This window comes from Hylobates moloch, unplaced genomic scaffold (genome assembly GCF_009828535.3).
Source record: "Hylobates moloch isolate HMO894 unplaced genomic scaffold, HMol_V3 SCAFFOLD_4, whole genome shotgun sequence".
NCBI lineage: Eukaryota > Metazoa > Chordata > Mammalia > Primates > Hylobatidae > Hylobates > Hylobates moloch.
This window is the reverse complement of record NW_026652279.1, coordinates 36516288-36539950: the sequence shown is the minus strand read 5'-3', so window position 1 is coordinate 36539950 and position 23663 is coordinate 36516288. Positions and strand designations below refer to the sequence as shown.

At 45.3% G+C, this 23663-nt stretch overlaps 1 protein-coding gene across 1 annotated transcript in view; it reads right to left on the bottom strand.

The window, feature by feature from the left end:
* The window catches only part of SLC12A8 (solute carrier family 12 member 8), a 147322-nt gene that overhangs the window by 104072 nt on the left and 19587 nt on the right, over nucleotides 1-23663 (bottom strand). The window contains exons 7-8 of the mRNA XM_032149947.2: nucleotides 9373-9519; nucleotides 6234-6425 (exon numbers count right to left, since the gene is read on the bottom strand). Of these exons, the coding sequence (XP_032005838.2) occupies nucleotides 6234-6425; nucleotides 9373-9519 (339 nt within the window). The remainder of the gene's footprint in view (nucleotides 1-6233; nucleotides 6426-9372; nucleotides 9520-23663) is intronic.

Sequence of the window (23663 nt, the reverse complement as noted above, 5' to 3'; positions counted from 1 at the left end):
GGCCGGGCGCGGTGGCTCACACCTGTAATCCCAGCACTTTGGGAGGCCAAGGCGGGCAGATCACAAGGTCAGGAGATCAAGACCATCCTGGCTAACATGGTGAAACCCCGTCTCTACTAAAAAAGTACAAAAAATTAGCCGGGCGTGATGGCGGGCGCCTGTAGTCCCAGCTACTCGGGAGGCTGAGGCAGGAGAATGGCGTGAACCCAGGAGGCAGAGCTTGCAGTGAGCAAGATTGCACCACTGCACTCCAGCCTGGGCAATGGAGTGAGACTCTGTCTCAAAAAAAAAAGAAGTTTAATGTTTGGTTGGTAGAGGAGCTAGTAAATAATGTGTCTTGGTTGAGAAGTGTAGAAAATTATGATAGAAAAGGATAAGTTTAATTATGACTTCTGAGGGTAGACTGTCACTACCAGAAGAACTAAAAGCATAGTAGAACTTCCAAATCAACCAAAATGCAATAGAAAAATAACTGACACATGTTGGCAAAGTCAAGAGAAATGAAAAATAAAATTTTATATTTTTTACAAAGTAATGAAAAAGAGAATGTGTTATTCAAAAACTCAAGAGGCATAACTAAACTTGTGTTCAGAAGAATAAAATGTATAGTCTTAAATGATTTTATTAGTTAAAAAGAAAAATAAAGGAATGAAGTATTAACTTGAGTCACAAAAAGATCAACATAAAAAGATAACAGAGAGAAGTATTTTATATAAAGAAATATGAAATTAATGAAATAGAAGAAAAAATAACAAAAGAAAAATACAAGAAACCAAAGTTGATCTTTAAAAAAAAAAATTAAATAGATAAGCCTCTGGTAGCCTGATTACAAAGAAAAGAGAAAATACAAAAATATAGACTATTAGGAAAAAAACTACATATACAGAGGAGAGTAAAGAATGAATAGAGGGCCAGGCCCAGTGGCTCATGCCTGTAATCTCCACACTTTGGGAGACCAAGGTGACAGGATCACTTGAGTCCAGGAGTTCAAGACCAGCCTGGGCAACATGGCAAAACCTCATCTCTACAAAAAATACAAGGCTAGGTCCCAGGTGCAGTGGTTTATGTCTATAATCCTAGCACTTTGGGACACCAAAGTGGAAAGATTGCTTAAGCCCAGAAGTTCAAGACCAGCCTGGGTAACATGTCAAAACCTTGTCTCTACAAAAATAATTTAAAAATTAGCCAAGCATGGTGGTGCACGCCTGTAGTCTCAGCTACTTGGGAGGCTGAGGTGGGGGGATCACTTGAGCCCAGGAGTGCCAGGCTGCAGTGAGCTGTGATGGTGTCACTGCACTCCACCCTAGGCAACAGACTGAGACCCTGTCTCAAAAAAAATTAAAAAAAGAATGAATGGAGAATAGAAATGAGCCATACATTTTGGTGTATTTATACTATACAATATTAAGTAACTATTTAAAAAGCATTGGTTTAAAACATTGACCAAGAGATATATCTATTACTTAAAGTGAGAACCACAAGCCATGGAATAATGTATGAAATTTGTCCCCGCCCCAACTTTTTCTCTTTTCTTTTGAGACAGAAACTTTCTCTGTCACTTAGGCTATAGTGCAGTGGCATGATCTCGGTTCACTGCAACCTCTGCCTCCTGGGTTCAAGTGATTCTCCTGCCTCAGACTCCCGAGTAGCCGGGACTACAGGTGTGCGCCACCACGCCTGGCTAATTTTTGTATTTTTAGTAGGGACGGGGTTTCACCACATTGGTCAGGCTGGTCTCGAACTCCTGACCTCGTGATCCACCCACCTTGGCCTCCCAAAGTGCTCGGATTACAGGCGTGAGCCACCGTGCCTGGCCTTGGCCTTCTCCGCATTTTTGTAAAAACAAGCAAGCACTTCAAAAATCCATAAATACATGTGTATAAGCCGAGGGAAATGTTCCAAAAGAGAACACTGGGATCACCTCAAGGGTGTGAGAGAAAACTCTTTCTTTTCATTGTCTCCAATGTGTTAACTGACTACGATGAATGTCATTATGTAACTGTCAAAGAATTTTATTAAAAAATACAAGCAAACATATTAAAAATATCCTTATGTTTATGCAAAAACTAAATCAGGGTATATCATCGCCCTGTCTGCCCAGGTTTAGGGAAGCAGCCCCGGACTCAAGGCCTTCTTCCACACACTCAGCAACTGCCCGGCCTTCCCCAGAGCAATCCAGCCACCCCAGAGGCGGTACCCCTTCCAACCTGAATGCTGCTCTTCCTTGGAAAACATTCCTGGTGGTTTGTTTAATGTGTAAATGTCTTAAGGGTTTATTATATGTTAAACGTTTTCTATTTCCTCCTAAATCTTAGACCAGGCATTCCTTTTCTTTTTCATTCTCCGCAGAGAAAAGTCTAATTCCTTCTCACAAGACACAGTGGGTATTGCTCACCATTTTAAAGAGAGAAGGTGGCTATTTTCAGGATGTAATGCTTCCATTCCAAGGTAATTCTTTTAGCAAAATTGCACCTTGACAATCACAGGCATTTTCCTTCCACCTTACCTGGAGGACCAGTGCTGCCCCTCAACACTCCTCCCCTTCTGACACAAACTCTCAGGTTTAAGGTTAAAGAGTTGGTGGATTAACACATATGTCCTGAATATGCGTTAACTCCCATAACAAAAACTCCAGGCCTATATCAGGTCCATAAAAACTTTCCAGTCATTCACTGTTTCTATACAGAGTCCAGCACAAAGCATGTGAGCCACTAATGAATGTTCTTTGACGTGTCAGCGTAGGCTGAAGCTAGACATTTTGGTGTTCAGGGTAAACAGTCCCCAAGAACCCTCAGGCCCACACAGGTAAGTGGAGCAGGGAGTGAGGGGAGTCTCTAGTCCATCATCTCCTCCCCTGACAAAGAGTTTGGTCCCACAGAGCAGACCCTGCCACCAAGGCCTGAGAGGGATAAAGGGGGAAGGGTTTTGTAGGATGCAGGGCAATGACGAGCCTTTGCAAGCTTTTATTTTATTTTATGTTATATTATTATTATTATTATTTTTGAAATGGAGTATCGCTCTGTCACCCAGGCTGGAGTGCAGTGGCGCATTCTCAGCTCACTGCAACGTCTGCCTCCCGGGTTCAAGCAATTCTCCTGCCTCAGCCTCCCAAGCAGCTGGGATTACAGACGTGCGCCACCAAGCCTGGCTAATTTTTGTATTTAGTAGAGACAGGGTTTCAGTATGTTGGTCAGGCTGGTCTCGAACTCCTGACCTCAGGTGATCCACCTGCCTCGACCTCCCAAAGTGCTGGGATTATAGTCGTGAGCAACCATGCCTGACCTGCAAGCTTTTAAAATCATTACTTAAGTGTTAATATCTCCTCAATTTTGATGCTCTAGGGAAGGGATTGACAAACTTTGGGTCACTGGCCAAATTCTTCTTGCTGATTATTTTGGTAAATAAAGTTTTACTGGGACACAACTGTACCCGTTTTTTGTATGCCATTTATCTATGGCTGCATTCACGCCACAGTGGCAGGGGTGAGTAGTTGTGACAGAGCCATGTAACCCTCAAAACCCAAAATATTTATGATCTGGCCCTTATAGAAGTTTGCTGACTCCTGCTTGGGGGTAAAATCAGGGAATCTGTTTTGACAATCATTAGAAATAAATGAACGCACACATGCCCTGGGATGAGGGCTGAGGGAGTTAATAAGAACAAGGAATAGGGAGCCTCAAAACCCCAACCACACCCTAGAGGAAGGAAGAGCTCAAATCAATAACCCAATCTGTCACCTTAAGAAACTAGGGAAAGATGAGCAAAGTGAACCCAAGCAAGCAGAAGAAGGAATCAATAAAGGTCAGAGCAGAAATGAATGAGGGACCAGAAAAACAATAGAGAAAATCAGCAAAACCAATCATTAGTTCTTTGCAAACACACTTTTATCTAGGCTGATCAAGAAAAAAGAAAGAGAAGACATTATTTAAATTAGGAATGAAAGGGGAGACATTACCACCAAACTTACACAAATAAAAAGGATTGTAAGAAAATCTATAGACAGTTAATACGCCAATGCATTAGATAACCTACATGAAGTGGACAAATTCATGGCCGGGCACGGTGGCTTACGCCTGTAATCCCAGCACTTTGGGAGGCCGAGGTAGGCAGGATCACCTCAGGTCGGGAGTTCGAGACTAGCCTGACCAACATGGAGAAACCCCGTATCTACTAAAAATACAAAATTAGCTGGGCGTGCTGGCGAATGCCTGTAACCCCAGCTACTCGGGAGGCTGAGGCAGGAGAATTGCTTGAACCCAGGAGGTGGAGACTGTGGTGAGCTGAGATCACGCCATTGCACTCCAGCCTGGGAAACAAGAGCAAAACTCCGTCTCAAAAACAAAAAACAAAACAAAATTCCCAGATTAAAAAAAAAAAAGAAATGGACAAATTCCTAGGAAGATATAAACTATCAAAACTGAATCAAGAAGAAGTAGAAAATCAGAATATGCCCGTATAAGTAAAGAGATTCCATTAGTAACCAAAAAACTTTCTATCAAAAAAAACCCAGGACCAGATGGCTTCATGGCAAAATTCTACCATATGTTTAAAGAATTAACACCAACCCTTCACAAACTCCTCCAAAAAACAGAGAAGGAGGGAACACCTTCCAACTCACTCTACGAAGCCAGAATTAGCCTGACACCAAAACCAGACAAAGAATCACAAGGAAACTACAGACCAATATCCCTCATGAATATATACACAAAAATCCTCCACAAAATGTTAACAAACCAAATTCAGCAATTTATAAAAAGGATTACACAGTAACCACACCCTGATCAGGGACTCCCGGCCCGTGCCAGCTACAAACAAAGCACAGGCACTCCAGAGACAGTGACCAGGGGGACTCTAATGTTTGGGACCAAGGCCCAAGTGGAAAGGCGGCAAAATAGCTGGGATGCTGGTGCAGTGGCGTCTCAGGCTGTGGCTGCCAGCACTTAGAAAACATGTTATTTGTGAACATCTTTTTTCCAAATCAGCCCACATAAGTGGGACTCTCAGCAGCCCAGCTCCCTCTCTTTGTCCAGGGGTGTTCACGCCAGTGCCCATCCATGGCATCTGCTTCTAGAGGCTCACTTGGTGTCTGCACCAAGAGGGGGAAAGCAGGATTTTGCCTACCTTGCAGCCTGGTTGGCTATAAAATAACAGAGAAGTTAAAAAAAAAAAAAAAATTTATATACCAAGTCCCCAGGGTAATAAAGTAAACTGACCATTTATTACTCCCCTCTCCAACTACTATACTTAAAGAACTTTCTGCAGTCAAGGCAAATGCTTTTTAAGAGTGCAGAGGCCATCCGTTTGCCTTCCCTGCACTGTCCTAGACACACACAGGCACCCCCACCGCCCACACATGCACACACGCAGCTCTGTGCTGTTCGAGAATCAGATGTATTTATGCTGAAACACCCTGCTCCTGGCTGCCTAAAAATAAAAGAAACAAAACCGATGCTTTCTCTGGGGAGATTCTTGCACACTCTTACTTAGACAAATTCTTCTCTTTAAACTGTTTTTTCAACCACCCACCACCATTTGCACTCTCATAAAAGCCTTTTTCAATCCAAGAAATGCTGACAAAGAACTGCTTCTTAATGTCTGTACTTTGTTCCCTCAGCATTAAGTCACCATGCCTGTGTTTTAGCTAAAAAAGCCTTAGGATTTCCCCCTACTCGCTCGTTTTCGGAGCGCCTTCGTCCATTCTGATGAAGCACACTCCTCATTAACATTCTCCCTCTCAGACAGGGCGTCCACACAAGGGACTGTCGGCCTCCCTGTGAAGGCCACCCAAGCTACCAAATGCTCCCGGGAGCTCCAGCTCATTTGAGAAGTGCCTGCTTCTAGGAAAGCCCTTTGGCACAGGCAAAATACCCGTCTTCAGTAAAAAAGCGCCCCAGGGCCCAGGCCACCTGGCTGCCACCTGGGCTTCAGCCACTGTCATGCATGCTGGTCCCCACATTGAACAGCAAGAATGTGCTGGCCAGGCCCTGCCCTGCTGGTCATATCAGGCATTCAGGAGGCGGGAGTGGCAGAGGGAAAGGAGTGCTAGACTAAGGGGTCAGGCCCTGGATAGCGACTTGGCTGTCTGCTGAGTTCCCTTCAGAGCCCCAGCCTGCTCGTCTGTCACATGGGGCAATCGTCCCCACCCTCGCCTCTCACCAGGTCAAGTGAGGAAATGGACAAGAAGAAAGTGGCAGAGGGCCAGGCAGGGGAAGCATCCCGGGCGCAGGCCTCACCTGTCCAAACACATAGAGCAGCCCGATGGTGCCTCCCGTCTGCCCACCCAGGACCGAGGAGATCATGGAGTAGACGCCACCGCTGCCGATGCTGCTGCGCTCCCCGACGCCGATGCCAGACAGCACCGTGACGAGGGCCACCAGGACGACGAAGGACACCAGGAACATGCCCAGGAGCACTCCCGTGTTTCCCTGCAGCAGAATAGCAAGGACTGAGGCTGGGTTCGGTGAGGAGGCCCCACCAGCTCCCTGCTGGGGGCACTGACCGCCTCCCCTCCTCCCACAGCATTGGAATGGGGGCCGGGGGTGGGGGCACAGAGTCAGGACAGCTAAAAAGGACAAGCAAGCACCACGACAGCCAAGGCCAGGAAGACGTTCTAAGTGAAGGGAAGCGTCCTGGCTACAAATTCTTCAATGACTCTCACACCTATAGGGTACAGTCAGAGCTGCTGATGCCCTCACGAGGTGCCTCCTAATCTCACTTCATGCCTAACGTGCAGCGACAAGTTCTCTCCCCACCCCCACCCTTCCCCACGTTGATTCCCCTGCCTGGAAGTCCTCTCCTGCTCGTTCTGTATCTTTGTCAGGTGAACTCCAGCACATCCTTTAAGCCTCAGCGTTTAGGATTCCTCACCAGGAAGCTGGCCCTGTAACCCTTTCTCTGGGCTCCTCTAGTGCCAGGGCTTAGTACTTTTCACAGGACTTGTCATATTGAGTCTGTTTCCAAGCCAGTTTTGACCTCTAGGCTGTGAGCTCCAGGGGAGGATGATATGGTTTAGATGTTTGGATTTGGATCCCTTCCAAATCTCATGTCGAAATGTGATCCCCAATGTTGGAGGTGGGGCCTGGTGGGAGGTGTTTGGGTCATGGGGGTGGACCCCTCGTGAATGGCTTGGTGTCCTCCCACAGTAATGGGTGAGTTCTCACTCTGTTCGTTCACAGGAGAGCTGGTTGTTTAAAAGAGCCTGGCATCTCTCTTGCCTTCTCTCCGGCTATGTGGCACGCCGGCTCCCTCTTCACCTTCCCCCATGAGTGAAAGCTTGCTGAGGCCTCACCAGATGCAGATGCTGGTGCCATGCTTTGTGTACAGCCTGCAGAACTGTGAGCTAAATAAACCTCTTTTCTTTATAAATTAACCTCAGGTATTCCTTTATAGCAATGCAACGTGGACTAATACGGAGCAGGATCATGTTTTCTTCCCCTTCATATTCTCAGTGCTTAGCATAACCTCCACAAAATAGGTGTTCATTAAATGCTTGTTGAGCAAATAAACAAACCATGCATGCCTGGAGATGAACACATGTAGACAGAAACATTTCAGTGTGAAAAGCAAGAGTCACAGAGAGGCAGTGGACACAGCACTTCTAAGAAGGAGATGTAATGTCACATGTTTTGCAATAGAAAGCAAGGAGGACTCCTGATAGTCAAGACTCCATGTGTTGTGAGTGCTGGAGAGAGTCCTAGGAGTGGGCAGAGCCAATTCAAGAGCTGGGTGGCCTAACATGAGCTGGAAAATTGTCCTGGAAGTCAGTTGTACTCTGTTCCAGTGTTCATAATATAATGCTCAAGGGCTCCACTGCTGGTCTGAGACCCACCCTGGCTGTGGCTAAGGCTGAAATCTGAGCTGAGGATCTGAGTGTGGCATAGAATGAGAGCTTAGGAAAGTCTGGCCTTGCCCAGACTTGTTATGGGGGCTAAGAATCCTGTACATCCCACTACAAAGGAGCTTAAATCTCCTGAAATTTGCCCGTGTAATGGTTAATTTTATATGTCAACTTGGCTAGACTATGGCAACTAATTGTTTAGTCAAACACTAGTCTAAATGTTGCTGTAAAGGTGATTTTCAGGTGTGATTAATATTTACTATCAGTTGACTTTAAGTAAAGGAGATTACCCTCCATAGTATGGGTGGGCCTCATCTAATCAGTTGAAGGCCTTACAAGCAAAGGCTGGTTTCCTAAAGAAGAAGGAATTCTGCCTCCAGGCTGCAACACAGAAATTCTTCCTGCATTTCCAGCCTTCAGACTCAAGACTGCAGCATCAATCCTTACCTGCTAATATATACCTGACATACTTACATCTCCTGTTGGCATTGGCCTATTTCTCTGGAGAATCCTGACTAGTAGATTCTATACCTTGAATGGCCTCCTCTCTTTCACTCATCTAGTCCAGCTCACCCTTCAAAGCCTGGCTCAACCGCATCTCCTCCAGGAAGCCTTCCTGGACACCTCAGTGACTGTAGCACTCATAGCCTGTTCCAACCCAAGGGACTTAATGCTGTTTTGAGAACTCTCCTAATGCAATATCTACCCACCATAGCTGTTAGCTCATAGGGTGGGGTGGGGAGGAGAGGAGGGGATGAGGGACCAGGCCACGTCTTGTCTTTTGTGATCCCATTGGCACTAAGTAGTGCTTGGCCCACAGCAGGTGCTCATCTATGTTTAGATGGTGACTGGCTTGCCTTTTGTTCTGCACACCTGTGTGGTCTACTGAAGTCCCACTGCATGAGATGGCACTGTGTGTGGCACTGAGAATCCCTGCTCCAGGCACACATCTGCTTGGAAGGTCCTAGGATACTTTTGCATAAGACTTAAAGAAGAGGCCTTTTGTTCCTTCTACAGAGGGAGATGAACTGACCCCCAGGTCTCACACAGCAGAGTCCATCCTAGGCAATCCATCCCTAGAGGTAGGCGGCCCACACCTTTGACCAAGCATCCCCATGCACAGTCTTACCTACAGGGTTGCAGTGCAGTGGGGGAAGGCAACCATGTGGGCAGGCCCAAGATGAAGTGAAGAATATCAGGAAAACTACAGAGGGCCACAAGCTGGAGGCAAAATTGCCATCAATCTGATCTCTCTGACCCATCTCGAGTCCCGCCCATGATGAGCCCTGACTTCTGTGCTCCTATTCTGCAGTTAAATCTACGGTGTGAGGTTTCCATCAGAACTTCGGAAGCCTATGTTCGCAGGATGCTCATTTAACAAGCAATGCTAGCTATTCGTTGTGCTTGCTTCTGTTTCATGTTCCAGGATCATCTGTGCTCCAGGAATCTGTGGCCTGCACTGTAGAATGCAAGAGTGGCAGAGCTTTCCTGTCTTGGGCCTGTGAGAGGCTCCAGGCCACTAGCTCAGCACTCACCACCAGCCAGCCAGTCCTCAGGAAGAGCACAACCCCAAAGATGTTGATCATGCAGGATGTGAACACACCATCCCAGGTCCCAAACAGCACAGGCTCCCACACGAACAGCTGGCTCTTCCACCAGGGCTGGGGCTGGGCCAGGGCATCCTGCAAACAGAACACACAGAAATCAGCTGAGGGGCCATTGGGAGGGCCAGGGATGGCATGAGAGTGGAACAGGAGGAGGGAGGTAGGAGAACTCAGCTTAAAAACAATCCTGTCTTATTGTGCCAGGGCAAGTGTGTGTGTATACACACAAGCATGCACACACACGCACGCACACACACCCACACATGCACACACACACATCTTGAAGCATACCTCTACAAAAGGATCACTGTTCTCTCGTAACAACAGTGATTCCCGTATCCATATGTAGCAGAGACTCGTTGTTCACAAACCTAGTCCTTTTCCTCTGGTTACCACTCAAGTAGTCAGGGAGTCAGGTAGACTCCCAGCCTCTTTGCAGCTAGGTGTGGCTGTGTGACTGAGTTCTTGCTCACGGAATGCAGGCAGAAGCAACAGATGACGCTTCTAAGTGAGTGTGAGATTCTGGGTTTCACCTCCTGGGGCTCATGGTCATGAGCCCTCTTCATCTTCCAGTCCCAGCAGGGACAGCAGCTTCCAGCAGTTGACCTTTGGCCAACCTTACTGGGCGCGCTTTGCTCCTTCAGCCCTTCTAACACCTCTGCAATCAGCCCTGTGGATGAGATTCCCTATTTAAAATGACTGGAGTTATTTCTGTTTTCCTTACTGAGCACTAATACAGTGATCTCTGCTGATACCCCAGGATTCTACAGCATTACTGGACAATTGTTTGGAATCAGAGGCGAATAACACAAAAACAGATTCCTTACTCATTTTTCCAATTCACAAATAACAAAGGCACTTATAAACACTCAAATGGAAACCCTTTACTAAAAAAACCATAACTTCATGGATGTACTAAAATGATCTTAAACAAAACCAGTAGCAACTCACACTGTGAACGCTCTTATGTAGGTTTGGTAATTAATCTAAACTCAGGCATGAACAGAGTCTTCCAGTGACTGCAAACGACTACAGCAGTGATTATGGTCCTCAGCTGGGTGGGGTGGGTGGGGAGCGGAAGGCATCCAAAGCTAGGAGTCACCGTGTGCAATGAATCTGGACCTGGTGAGCAAATGTTATCCATAAACACAATAAAAAGGCAGAAAAATCAAGAGTTTAGGGGAAAATCTAAGATCCAGAGTCCACCGGGCATGGCTCCTGAATGGCTGAGAACAATGGGTGTGCCCAGGATCTAGAACCAAAGGCTGAGGCCAACGGCACGTGCTCAAAACCAAAAGGGAGGATCCCAGCTCCTCTTCCACCTCCTGGATCACACATCCACAGATCAAGGAGGGGCCTCGAGAAATACTCAGGGATCTCAATTCAGCCACATGGGACTGATGGGCCAGGGGACCCCTTGTGTCTCCATCAGTCTCCAACTCCATAAGCTTCATTTATGCATGTACATGACTGCTTGCCTGTCCTTCACCAACCACAAACGAGCAATCTCCTGAAAGTCAATAAATGTCAGAGCAGTCCTCGTGGTTTGAAACAAAGACTCTGCCAATCTAGGCTTGTCCTTGAGCAAATGGTACCAAAGGACCTGCCTGGGGAGTACAGGATTGTTTCCCAGGATCCTAATCTCGAAATTCAGGATGGGTCCCAACTTCCTGTCTCTGCTTGTGTTCCACTTCCTATCGTGGCTTGTTATTACTGTTCCTCAGTAATAACAGTGACTCTCAGCAACAAAAAGACTAATACTGTAGAGAGTGCCGTCAGCTTCCACAGGAGCCCTCTGCTCTGCTCCTCGCAGCAGCCCTGTGAGGCAGGCACGGAGGGGCCCCCACTGACGGCTGAGGAGACAGAGGCTGAGAGAAGAAACCTGACAGCCCAGTCTCACAGCCAGGGCTTCCCCCGGCACTTGTAAGATCTATGCTTTTCTCTGCCCCACACTCACCTAAACATTACTTGCCCTTTTTGCCCCTAAGTTTAAGTCTTTCAGGTTTCAAATTCTAACACTCTGGACTTTGCGTAACTGCGAATACATCTGCCTTACCCATGAATGCCTTTGTGATGACAGAAAACTTATTCCTCTTTCATGCGTGCCTTCATTTTCACACTCTGAAGGCTGGTTTGCATATGCGCTTGTTTACCTGCTGGTGTATGAAATGCCTTTCATTTCCTTGGTCTCACTGGACTAGTCAGTCAGCCTCAAGGGTAGAAACTTAGAGCAGGTAGAAACTTCAGGAAACCCTTTATCCTGAGAATGAAAATATAACTGATTTAAAATGGGTTTGGTGACTGAGCCCTGGCAGCTTGTTTCAGGATATTTAGGGGTGTGTGCCTACCTTTTCTCACCACGTGACAAAAAACTATAACAAAGTCTTCCCACAGTCTGCTCATCAGAGACTGGGTGGGAAGAGCGTAGGTTTGACCCCAAGGGAGTAACCCTGATGTTCTTGGAGAAAGAGAGAGACACTACGTAAGCCCAGCAAGAGAGAGAGAAAGAAGGAAAAGGAAGAAACCAAAACAGAGAGAAGGGGAAGAGGATGAGATGGAAAGCCTCAGAATAAAATGCCAAATAAAGCCCCCGAAGGATATTTCCCAGATGCCACGCTGCCTCCCAGGCATCCACATAGAAGTCGCAGCTTGGGGCTGGGCACAGTGGCTCATGCCTGTAATCCCAGCACTTTTGGAGGCCAAGGTGGGTGGATCACTTGAGGTCAGGAGTTCGAGACCAGCCTTGTTAACATGGCGAAACCGTCTCTGCTAAAAAATACAAAAATTAGCCGGGTGTGGTGGTGTGTGCTTTTAGTCCCAGCTACTCGGGAGGCTGAGGCATGAGAATCACTTGAACCCAGGAGGCTGAGGTTGCAGTGAGCCGAGATTGCACCACTGCACTCCAGGCTGGGTGATAGAGTGAGACCCTGTCTCAAAAAAAAAGAAGTAGCAGTTGTGTGTCCCTGCTCTTCTCACAGGTCCCTTGTCCAGGCTCACCACATTTGTGATGCCATTCAGACTTTAGCTAGTGCCCAGAGCTCGCCTCTTGGGAGAGGACTGGCTGGAGAACTCAAAGCAGCTCCCTTGCGTCGTGAGAGCTCTTGCTCTGTCCTGCGTGCTCTCCCGTTCTCTTCAGCTCCTGCTCTGACAGGCTGAGGGGCAGGGCCACGGTCTGCAGTACGGGCAGACATGTAACATGAGGACAGAAGGTCAGCTCCCCTCCACATACACACAAAGTACTGGATTCTCCTGAGTCTGCATCCCCAATTCCTTCCCCTAAGGCAGAAGGAAGGAACCCCTCACCCCAAATAGGCCCTCCCACAAAGTCCACGCTAAGATTCTCTGAGTGCCACCACCCAGTCATTTCTGTTGCCCAGGGGAGGAGGGGGTGGAAGGGCTGGGGTGATGGTTGCTGAAGGTTAGGCCAGTTCCAGGCTCTCTTGTTAAACACCAGGAGAGAGGTCTGGTCCCAACCATGGGTAGCTCTCTTTAGGATCTAGTGTCCCAGATTTGGGCCCCAGTCACCAATTCCAGCATAACATGAATCCCATTCAACATCCTATCACACAGACATAATGGGCTGGGGAAATGGAATGTACCCTATACCCAACATTGGGTCTATGGCAAAGTAGAGATAGAGGATGAGGGGGATAAGAAAAGCAAGGGGCAAATCAGTCCCTCAGAAAGGGCAGCATAAAACATGCCTGAGGGCAAGAGTCCTCTTCTCCCTGAAGACCCTCAGCCTGGCAGGGGCCAGCTTGACAGGTTCCAGGGCTGCGGTGACTTGGTGCCCGGCGCAGGATGATCCCTCTGCCATGCTCCTCATTGCTAGCATCTTCCTTCCCAAGCCCCCAGGACAAGAAGCCAGACTCCTGTCCCTCTGAGCCCAGGGGCCTGCGCGCCACGCTGGAAAAACCATGACTGCCTGGTGGGTGTTTTTAGTTCAGAAGGGGAAGTCATTCTCCTGTGAATAATCTCCATACTTGAGCGAGGTAGGGGGCAAGTTGGGGGTGGGGGTAGGGGGTTGTCTAGAAAGGCGGGGAAGTTGCACTTGAGTGGGAAATACTCTCAATCCTGCATCCAGCAAGCAGAGCTGAGTAAGAGGCTGGAAAGTTCTGCCAGAGGCAATGACATGAGCTCAGCCCTAGAAGCCTTTTGCCACAAACAGTCACCAGCTAAGTCTTCATGAATGCATCTGCAATGTGAGATGACACCTTTTCTCCCTTCTGGGAGCTGGAGGAAAAACAATCAGGTGAGAAATTCTGCTTCCGTCCATGCAGGTCAGGGGTAGGTCAAAGCAAGACCCGGCCTGCCCCTTTTTCCCAAAGTGCACCTGCAGAGACCGGTTCCACCTGGATTACATACACATGCGAACCAGAAGATGGCTTTCTGAAAGTTAATTATTGGATTATTAATTAAACATCAGAGAATATACCCAAGCTGCTGATGAACTGCAATCCAATGGGCAGACTGAGGAGCCTCATTCCTTTCCCCTGCCTCTGAACCGGCCCGATGTGCTGGACCACAGGGATTGAGAGCTGGGCCAGGCGCCAGCATGGCTGTGGGTTCCATGGGCCACAGCCCACATGTGCAGCTACATGACTGCCTCAGGGGGGCTTTGTAAAGTTTAGATGAGATGATAGTTGTGAAAGCTTGCGTAAACACGAAACACAACAGAGGATTTTAAATATACATGAGGATTTCTTCAGGGAAGTTGGAAGGAAGACAAAGAAGTCTTTTGACTGCATTTGCTATTTTCCCCAGCTAACTTGTCTTCATGTTTAAAGTGGAATCCTTGCTCTACAGCTCAGCCCTGAAAGCTGCGTCTCTAACCCCTGCCCAGCCCAGGCATTCTGAGTAAGAGAGAGCCCATCCCTTCTGTTTTGTAGTGGGAGTTCCAGAATGGACCTCCAGTGAGTGCTGTGCCATGTGACTGATGCTGGAAATGGAAATGGCTTTGTAGCCAAGGAAGCAAGGATCCAGTTGGAGCTGTCAAAGTCTGATTTCCCTGGGTTAGGATCTGGGCAGCACCCTTGGTCTGTATAGATTTAGTCATTCCTAGAAATGTGAGGTCTTCGTGGCTGTGTCAGTCTCTTCTACCACAGAGCTGATATGAAAGCTGGGGTTGAAATCTAGTCATTCCCACAGACTCAATCTGTTTTTTTTTTTTTTTTTTTCTCCATACCTGTGCATCTTCACACTTGTTCAAGGCTGGGATTCTCACAAGGGCATGACCTAGTCACACATGGCTCAGCCCCCAGAGTGGCAAGACCATCAGAGGCTGTGAAAACATTGATGCCGAAGTTCTGCCTCCCAGGACCACACAGCAGCCTCAAAACTCAGAGCCCAGAGATGAGCTCTGGACACCTGATGTCATCTGGCAAACAAGAAAACCCCACAGCAGCCATGCTAAGACCACCTAAACAAGGGCTTCCTCTGTCCTTCCCAACTTCCTTGGCAAAAGGGCAGAGCTTTTCCTGCTGGACACAGGCTGCCACTAGGAAGTCTACTTGGATTTAACACAAGGAGAAGCAACATAGACCCTAATGCCGTCCCCCTAATAACAGGCGAACCAGTGAAACATCAGCTGCAAAAAGGTTATTCTTCCAGGTGCTTCAGTGGATCAGCCACTATTCTATCCATTTAAGAATTCTTATTTAGTAAGTAGACCCATTCATATAGTTAAAATTTTTGGAATCATGTTAATATTTTACGTATACTCAAAATCAAATACAATTAAATCAACAAAAATGAAAGTTAAAAATCTAAATAGAATGCAAAGAGAAACAAATTATCCTAGCTGTATTTCAAATGAATGACATAATCATACTTAAAGTGGAAAAAGAACTAACCGGAGTAACTTATGAACACAGTACTTTGACTATGTATCACATTCTAAAACAAAAATAACTGCAATTAATATTAAATGCCAGATAGAAAATTTGGGTATTTGTAGGAGTATGAATTACCAATTCTAAATCTGCTTTCTGAATTATAAGCAAATAACAAAATATATTGAATAAGAGTCAAGTTTCTCCTGGTTGGAGAAGGAATTCCAACTAAGGAAAGAAGAGAAGAATAACCCCCATACTGAGGAACTGGAGTTAGACGTATTAGTATGAATTTATGGTTTTTAATATATAGAGACCTAGATAGACCAATGTACATATTTATATTTACATTCCTTCCCTCTGCCCACTAAAAGTGTCTATAAGGCCAGGCATAGTGGCTCACACCTGTAATCCCAGCACTTTGGGAGACAGAGGCTGGATAATTGCTTGAGGCCAGGTGTTTAAGACCAGCCTGAGCAACATAGTGAGACCACATCTGTACAAAAAATAAAAAAAGTAGGCAGGTGTGGTGGTGCATGCCTGTAGTCCTAGCTACATAGGAGGCTGAGGCAAGAGGATTGCTTGAGCCTGGGAATTCAAGGTCACAGTGAGCTATGATCATGCTGTTGCACTCCAGCCTGGGCTACATAGGAGACCTTGTCTCAAACAAACAAACAAACAAAAAAAGTGACTATAAGCCAAGACATCCCAGTGGCAATGAACATACCTAGCACCCAGATCCTGATTTCTAAATATCATTCTTCCCTTTAAGGAACCAGGGCTCCTTGCAGAAGTTGCTAATTCAAGGCTAGGGCAGAGAATGTACAAAATGAGTCTGGAATATCTTGTACCAGAAAGTAGGGAAGTGCTAAAAAGAAAAAAATGACAAGGATGTGTCAAAAGGACACAAGAGCCACTTGAAGGGGTTCCCACTAACCAAATCTGGCACAATTTGGTCCTGAAAGTAAATAATAGCAATGGAATATTCAAGGAGTAGAATAAGAATCTGAGTCCATACAGACATAAATAAATAAATTAACCAATTTTTTTTCTTTGAGACAGGGTCTTGCTCTGTCACCCAGGCTGGAGTACAGTGGCATGATCGTGGCTCACTGCAGCCTCAACTTTCCAGGCTGAAGCAGTCCTCCTGCCTCAGCCTCCTGAGTATGTGGGATTACAGGTGTGCATCACCATGCCCAGCTAATTTTTGTATGTTTTGTAGAGACAGAGTTTTGCACTGTTGCCCAGGCTGGTCTCAAACTCCTGGGCTCAAGTGATCCTCCTGCCTCAGCCCCACAGAGTGCTGGGATTACAGGTGCGAGCCACCCCACCTGGCCATGACTAATCATAATATATCTATTGCTGCTCATTGTCACTGAGTGGACCTGGAGGCTGAGGGCTGGAAAAGCAACTGGAATTGCTGTAGTGCCAAATATATCCCCTTTTATGTTGATATGGCCCTTCAAAGGTATCATTCCCGTGTGGCAGCAAGAAGAGAAAGCCCTTCCTTACAGTGGAAAACCAACTGATCCATGTGGAAGGAATTATGGGGTTAGAAAATCACCATTTTGCAGCCATCACAGCAATAGCCAGTTCTGCCAAGAATCATCAATGGATGCTAATGCTAGTGAGCGAAGGATTAATGGGGAACAGGGTATTTCTGTAGTCTCAAAGCATCTACAAATTACTTATTAACTACAAAGAGAAATTAGTAACTTTAGAGGGGATTAACCTAGTGGACACCACCTTAAATAAACAGCCAAAGTTAACATCACCAATAACGGGACAAATGGAAATCTTGTAGCTCCTACTGTGATGTCCTGGGAAGAGCATGGCATCGCTGCTATGGTGTTCCTGCCAAAAATAGAAAACCTAAATCTACCTGTGACAGATCATGCCCCAAACTGAGGGACATCATCCCCAATTCTGCCTATAAAATACAACAAAACAAAAATAAGAAAACCTGAGGACAGTCTACAAAATAACCAACATGTGTTCTTAAAAAAAAAAAAAAAAGTCAAGGTCATAAAAGACAAAGAAAGGCCAAGGGACTATTCCAGATTAAAAGAGACTAAAGAGATTATCACAACTGGCCAGATGCAGTGGCTCACACCTGTAATTCCAGCACTTTGGGAGGCCGAGGTGGGTGATCACCTGAGGTCAGGAGTTTGAAACCAGCCTGGCCAATATGGTGAAACCCCATCTCTACTAAAAATACAAAAATTAGCTGGGTGTGGTGGTGGACGCCTGTAATCCCAGCTATTTTGGAGGCTGAGGCAGAAGCATTGCTTGAACCTGGGAGGCAGAGGTTGCAGTGAGCCGAGATCTCACCACTGAACTCCAACCTGGGCAAGAAGAGTGAAACTCTGTCTCAAATAAAATAAAATAAAATAGAGAGAAATTATCACAACTAAGGGTCATGTATGATCCTGGATTGGATCCTGGAAGGAGGTCTTGGGGAGAAGCTGGGGGATGCTAGTGGGATAACTGGCAAAATTTTAATGTAGAGCTATAGATTAGACAATAGGTTTTTTTTTTTTTTTTTTTTTTTTGAGATGGAGTCTCGCTTTGTCGCCCAGGCTGGAGTGCAGTGGTGTGATCTTGGCTCACTGCAAGCTCCACCTCTCGAGTTCACACCATTCTCCTGCCTCAGCCTCCCCAGTAGCTGAGACTACAGGCAAACGCCACCACGCGCAGCTAATTTTTTTGTATTTTTAGTAGAGACGGGGTTTCACCGTGTTAACCAGGATGGTCTCGATCTCCTGACCTCGTGATCCACCCAGTGATGGCTCACTGGAGGCTTAACCTCCCAGGCTCGGATGATCCTCCCACCTCAGCCTCCTAAATAGCTAGGACCACAAGGGCACACCACCATGCCCAGCTTATTTTTTGTATTTTTAGTAGAGATGGGGTTTCGCCATGTTCCCAGGCTGGTCTCAAACTCCTGGACTCAAGTGATCCACCTGCCTGGGCCTCCCAAACTGCTGGGATTACAGGCGTGAGCTACCATGCCCAGCTGACAATAGGATTTTTCTATGTTAAATGTCCTGATCCTGAAAAAGATACTGTGGTTAGGTAAAAAAACATTCTTTTTCTTAGGAAATAGACACTGAAGTATTTATGGATAAAAGGACATGATGTCTGCAAATTGCTTTTATATGGTTTAGAGAAAATACATACATATATATAGAGAGAATGGTCTAATGATAAAGCAAAAAGGCAAAGTGTCAACAAGTGGTCAATCCGAATCAACTGAGTCAAGAGTATGTGGGGTTTTTTATTGTATTATTACAACTTTTCTGTAAGTGTAAAATTTTGTCAAAATAAATAAATAGGCTGCAAAACATTATGAATGTATTTAATACCATTGAACTCTACACATAAAAATAGTTAAGATGGTAGGCCTGGGGCAGTGGCTCATGCCTGTAATTCCAACACTTTAGGAAGCCAAGGCAGGAGGGCCACTTGAAGCCAGGAGTTCGAGACCAGCCTGGGCAACATAATCAGACCCCTTCTCTAGAAGAAGAAAAAAAAAAGGCCAGGTATGGTGGCACATGCCTGTAGTCCCAGCTACTTGGGAGGCAGAGGTGGGAGGATCGCTTGAGCGCAGGAGTTCATGGCTGCAGTGAACTATGCTCACGCCACTGCACTCCAGCCTGGGTGACAGAGCAAGATTTTGTCTCAAAAAAAAAAAAATAAAATAAAATAAATTGTTATAACCAACTATAATAAACGTGAAAATACAGTTATAGAAAAAATGGTATAAACCTTGACAATGTAAAAATAATAAAGCAACTATTTAAAAATGGAAATGAAATGAGAGAAATGGAAGGAAGTGTATATGTGCCAATGTCCTATTTTTCATATGGGAAACGAGAAGTAAAATGACAACAAATTGGTAACCTAAGAAACTGAGGTATAAGGATATTATTTAAAGTTACAATGAGAACAATTAGAAGACATGAAAACCAGAAGCCATTAGCAATGACTGCCACTGGGGAATAGAAGTGAAGGAAGAGGGAAGGAAGGCTTTTCATTTCATGTCATGCCGTATTGTGTGAATCCTTCTCACTTCATGCATGTAGTACTTCTATGATAAAAACCCTAGACCAGCCACGGTGGCTCACACCAGTAATCCCAGCAGTTTGGGAGGCCCAGGCAGGTGGATCACTTGAGTCCAGGAGTTTGAGACCAGCCTGGGAACATGGCGAAACCCCATCTCTACTAAAAATACAAAAAATAAGCTAGGCATGGTGGTGTGCCCTTGTGGTCCTAGCTATTTAGGAGGCTGAGGTGGGAGGATCATCCGAGCCTGGGAGGTTAAGCCTCCAGTGAGCCATGATCATGACACTGTACTCCAGCTGGGGACAGAGCGAGACTGTCTCAAAGAAAAACAACAACAACAAAAACTAACTTATTTCATGTTTAAAGAAAAAATTACCACATTATTAGAAATATTTTAAAAACAGAATGGGTTTTTTGGCTGACCTAGCGTTAGGGATACCGTTTATGGCTATATGTCATTTTATTCAGCTGATGAATTCACCAAAAGATTCCTGTAATTTCAACCACATTTTAAAATGTATTGAATACATGGAATACCAAAGATGGTGAATCCTTTTGTAAAATCAACGCCTACCTCAAAATTTTTTGTGTATCTTTAAGTTTTTAAATTTGTTTTTGCTTTGTGTTATTCTTTACTAATAACTACCTAAATTGAAAAGGAAAGTGACTTAAAAGGCATCATGGCTTTCTGTTTTAAGTTAAATTCTATGAACGCTGAGACTCATGGTAGAGCAGGAACACAACTAGTTTTGGCTTAGTGAGGGTTGCTTGGCCACCATTGCCTCAAGTTAATCAGTAAGCCCCTAAAGCCTGTAACCAGGCACAGTGACCGTGGATGTGATTTACAGGATATCTGCAGACTGGGAAAAGAACATGCTAGAATTTTTACACAGGTGAGTGGTTTTTACCACACTACCCTTTTTTCTTTCTTTCTGGCTGTTCACGTGGGGAAGAAGACATTCATTCACTCAACAAATCAAAAACAAACAGGCTGGACACAGTGGCTCACATTTGTAATCCCAGTGCTTTCAGAGGCTGAGGCAGGAAGATCACTTGAGGCCAGGCAAGGAGTTCATCACCAGCCTGGGAAACACAGTGAGACCTCATCTCTACAAAAAATTTAAAAATTTGCCAGACATGGTGGCATGTGCTGTGGTCCTAGCTACTTGGGAGGCTGAGGTGGGAGGATCCCTTGAGTCCCAGGAGTTTAAGGCTGCAGTGAGCTATGATCACATCACTGCACTCCAACCTGGGCAACAGAGTGAGACCTTGTCTCTAAAAACAAAAAAACAAAGGGAATGTAAATAGGACCTTTCTCCCAAGCAGTGGTAAATGTTAAAGCATTATTGTATTAGAAATGCATCAAAGCCAGGTGAGGTGGCTGATACCTGTAATCCCAGTACTTTGGGAGGCCCGTGGGAGGATTGCTTGAGCCCAAGAGTTCGAGACCAGCCTGGGCAAAATGGCAAAACCCTGCCTCTACAAAATATTTTTAAAATAGCCAGGCATGGTGGCATGCACCTGTGGTCCCAGCTACTCAGGCCCAGGAGGTTGAGGCTGCAGTAAGCCATGACTGAAAAAAAAAAAAAGAAGCATCAAAGCTTAAATAGGTACTACCTCTAAAGACTTTTCATGTCAAGCACACCCACCCTTTGATTAAGGTGTTAAAATTCAGAAAGAAAAAATTTAGGAATTAGATTAAATTATACTTGATAATTATTGAAGAGCAAAAAGAGATACTGAATTGAATTATACTGAAGTATGTGTATTTCTTTTTAATTTAATTTTTTTTTGAGATGGAGTCTCGCTCTGTCACCCAGGATGGAGTGCAGTGGTTTGATCTCCGCTCACTGCAACCTCCGCCTCCCGGGTTTAAGTGATTCTCCCACCTTAGCCTCCTGAGTAGCTGGGATTACAGGCACCTGCCATCACACCTGGCTAAATTTTTTTGTATTTTTGTAGAGACGGTGTTTCGCCATGGTGGCCAGGCTAGTCTCGAACTCCTGACTTGAGGTGATCTGCTCGCCTCGGCCTCCCAAAGTGCTGGGATTACTGGCGTGAGCCACCGCGCCCGGCCATATGTGTATTTCTCTTAATCCTACTACAATTAATTGATAGTGTTCTATGAATACAGAACTATCTAATGTTTTAACTGTTATTCTGAAGAGATACATTTTGGTCAGAGAAAGTATAAAATGAATGAAAAGGTAAGCTAAAACTCAGTTAACTCTCCCCTACAGGAAGCCAGGGTGTTCAATCAGGCCAGGCGGCCACAGTAAAAGCACCACCTAATGGCACCTTGTTCAAATTACAAGAATAGTACTTCAGAGACATTACCATAGCATCTAGGCTTCCCTTGCAAACCCCAGAGGATTAAATGATGGCAAGTGCAGTATTTTGTCTATATCTAACCATGGATGAAATTTATCTTAAGGCAGTAAGAAGGTTTGAAGTTACCTAGTCCCTCTATTCGTAGCTAGGCGGAATGTATTAACCATGTTTAAAAAAAAAAAAAAATCTGTATCTAATGATGTTACGACAACTTAAAAATCTTGCTGACCAAGGACATGAAAAACCTCTACAATGGGAACTACAAAACACTGATGAAATAAAGTGGACACAAACAAATGGAAAGACATCCCATGCTTAGAATTATTAATGAGAAGCTGGGCACAGTGGCTCACGCCTGTAATCCCAGTACTTTGGGAGGCCAAGGTGGGCGGATCACCTGAGGTCAGGAGTTCGAGATCAGCCCGCCCAACATGGTGAAATCCCGTCTCTACTACAAACACAAAAATTAGCCAAGCGTGGTGGCAGGCGCCTGTAATCCCAGCTACTGGGGAAGCTGAGGCAGGAGAATCGCTTGAACCCGGGAGGCTAGACCCCCATCTCTCAACCTATACAAAAAGCAACATAAAATGGATTAAAGACATAAATGTAACACCCAAACTATAAAACTGCTAGAAGAAAACATACGGGGCATGCTTTGGGACATTGGTCTGGGAAAAGGTTTTATGGCTAAGATTTCAAAAGCACAGGCAACAGAAACAAAAATAGACAAATGGGGTTATATTGATCTAAAAAGTTTCTGCACAGCAAAGGAAACAGTAGAGTGAAAAGACAATCTGTAGAATGGGATAAAATATTTGCAAGATATTCATGCAACAAGGGACTAATATCCAGAACATACAAGGAACTCAAACAACTAGACAGCATAAAATGACTAATCCCATTAAAAAGTAGGCAAAACACCTAAATAGACATTCCTCTAAAGAAGACATACAAATGGCCAACAGGCACATGAAAAAATGCTCAACAGCACTAATTATCAGGGAAATGCAAATCAAAACCACAATGAGATACCACCTCACACCTGTTAGAATGATTATTATCCAAAAAATGTGAAATAACAAGTGTTTGTGGGGCTTTGAAGAAAAGAGAACCGTTGTGCACTGTTGGTGAAAATGTAAATTATTACAGGCATTATAGAAAACAATATGGAAGCTCATTAAAAATTAAAAATAGAACTACCATATGATCCAGCAATCCCACTGTGGGTACTTATCCAAAGGAAAGGAAATGAGTATATCAAAGGGATGCCTGCACACCCATGTTTATTGCAGCCCTATTCACAATAGCAAAAGGAGTCAACCTAAGTGTCCATCAACAGATGAATGGATAAAGAAAATGTGGTAAATGTATACAATGGAAAACTATTTAGCCATAAAAATGAATGAAATCCCCTCATGTGCAGCAACATGGATGGAACTGGAGGTCATTAGGTTAAGTGAAATTAACCAGGCACAGAAAGACAGATATCACATGTTCTCATCCATATGTGGGAGCTAAAACAGTTGACTTCATCAAGCTAAATAGTAGAATGGGCCGGGTGCGGTGGCTCACGCTTGTAATCCCAGCACTTTGGGAGGCCGAGGCGGGCGGATCACGAGGTCGACAGATCAAGACCACGGTGAAACCCCGTCTCTACTAAAAATACAAAAAAATTAGCCGGGCGTGGTGGTGGGCGCCTGTAGTCCCAGCTACTCGGAGAGGCTGAGGCAGGAGAATGGCGTGAACCCGGGAGGCGGAGCTTGCAGTGAGCCGAGATTGCGCCACTGCACTCCAGCCTGGGCGACAGAGTGAGACTCCGTCTCAAAAAAAAAAAGTAGAATGATGGTTATCAGAGGGTGGGAAGGGGATTGGGGGGATGAAGAGAGGTTGGTTAATGGGTATAACTGTATAGTTAGATAAAAAGAGTAACTTCTAGTGTTCTACAGCAAAGAAGGGTAACTATGGTTAACAATAACTTATTGTATGTTTCAAAAT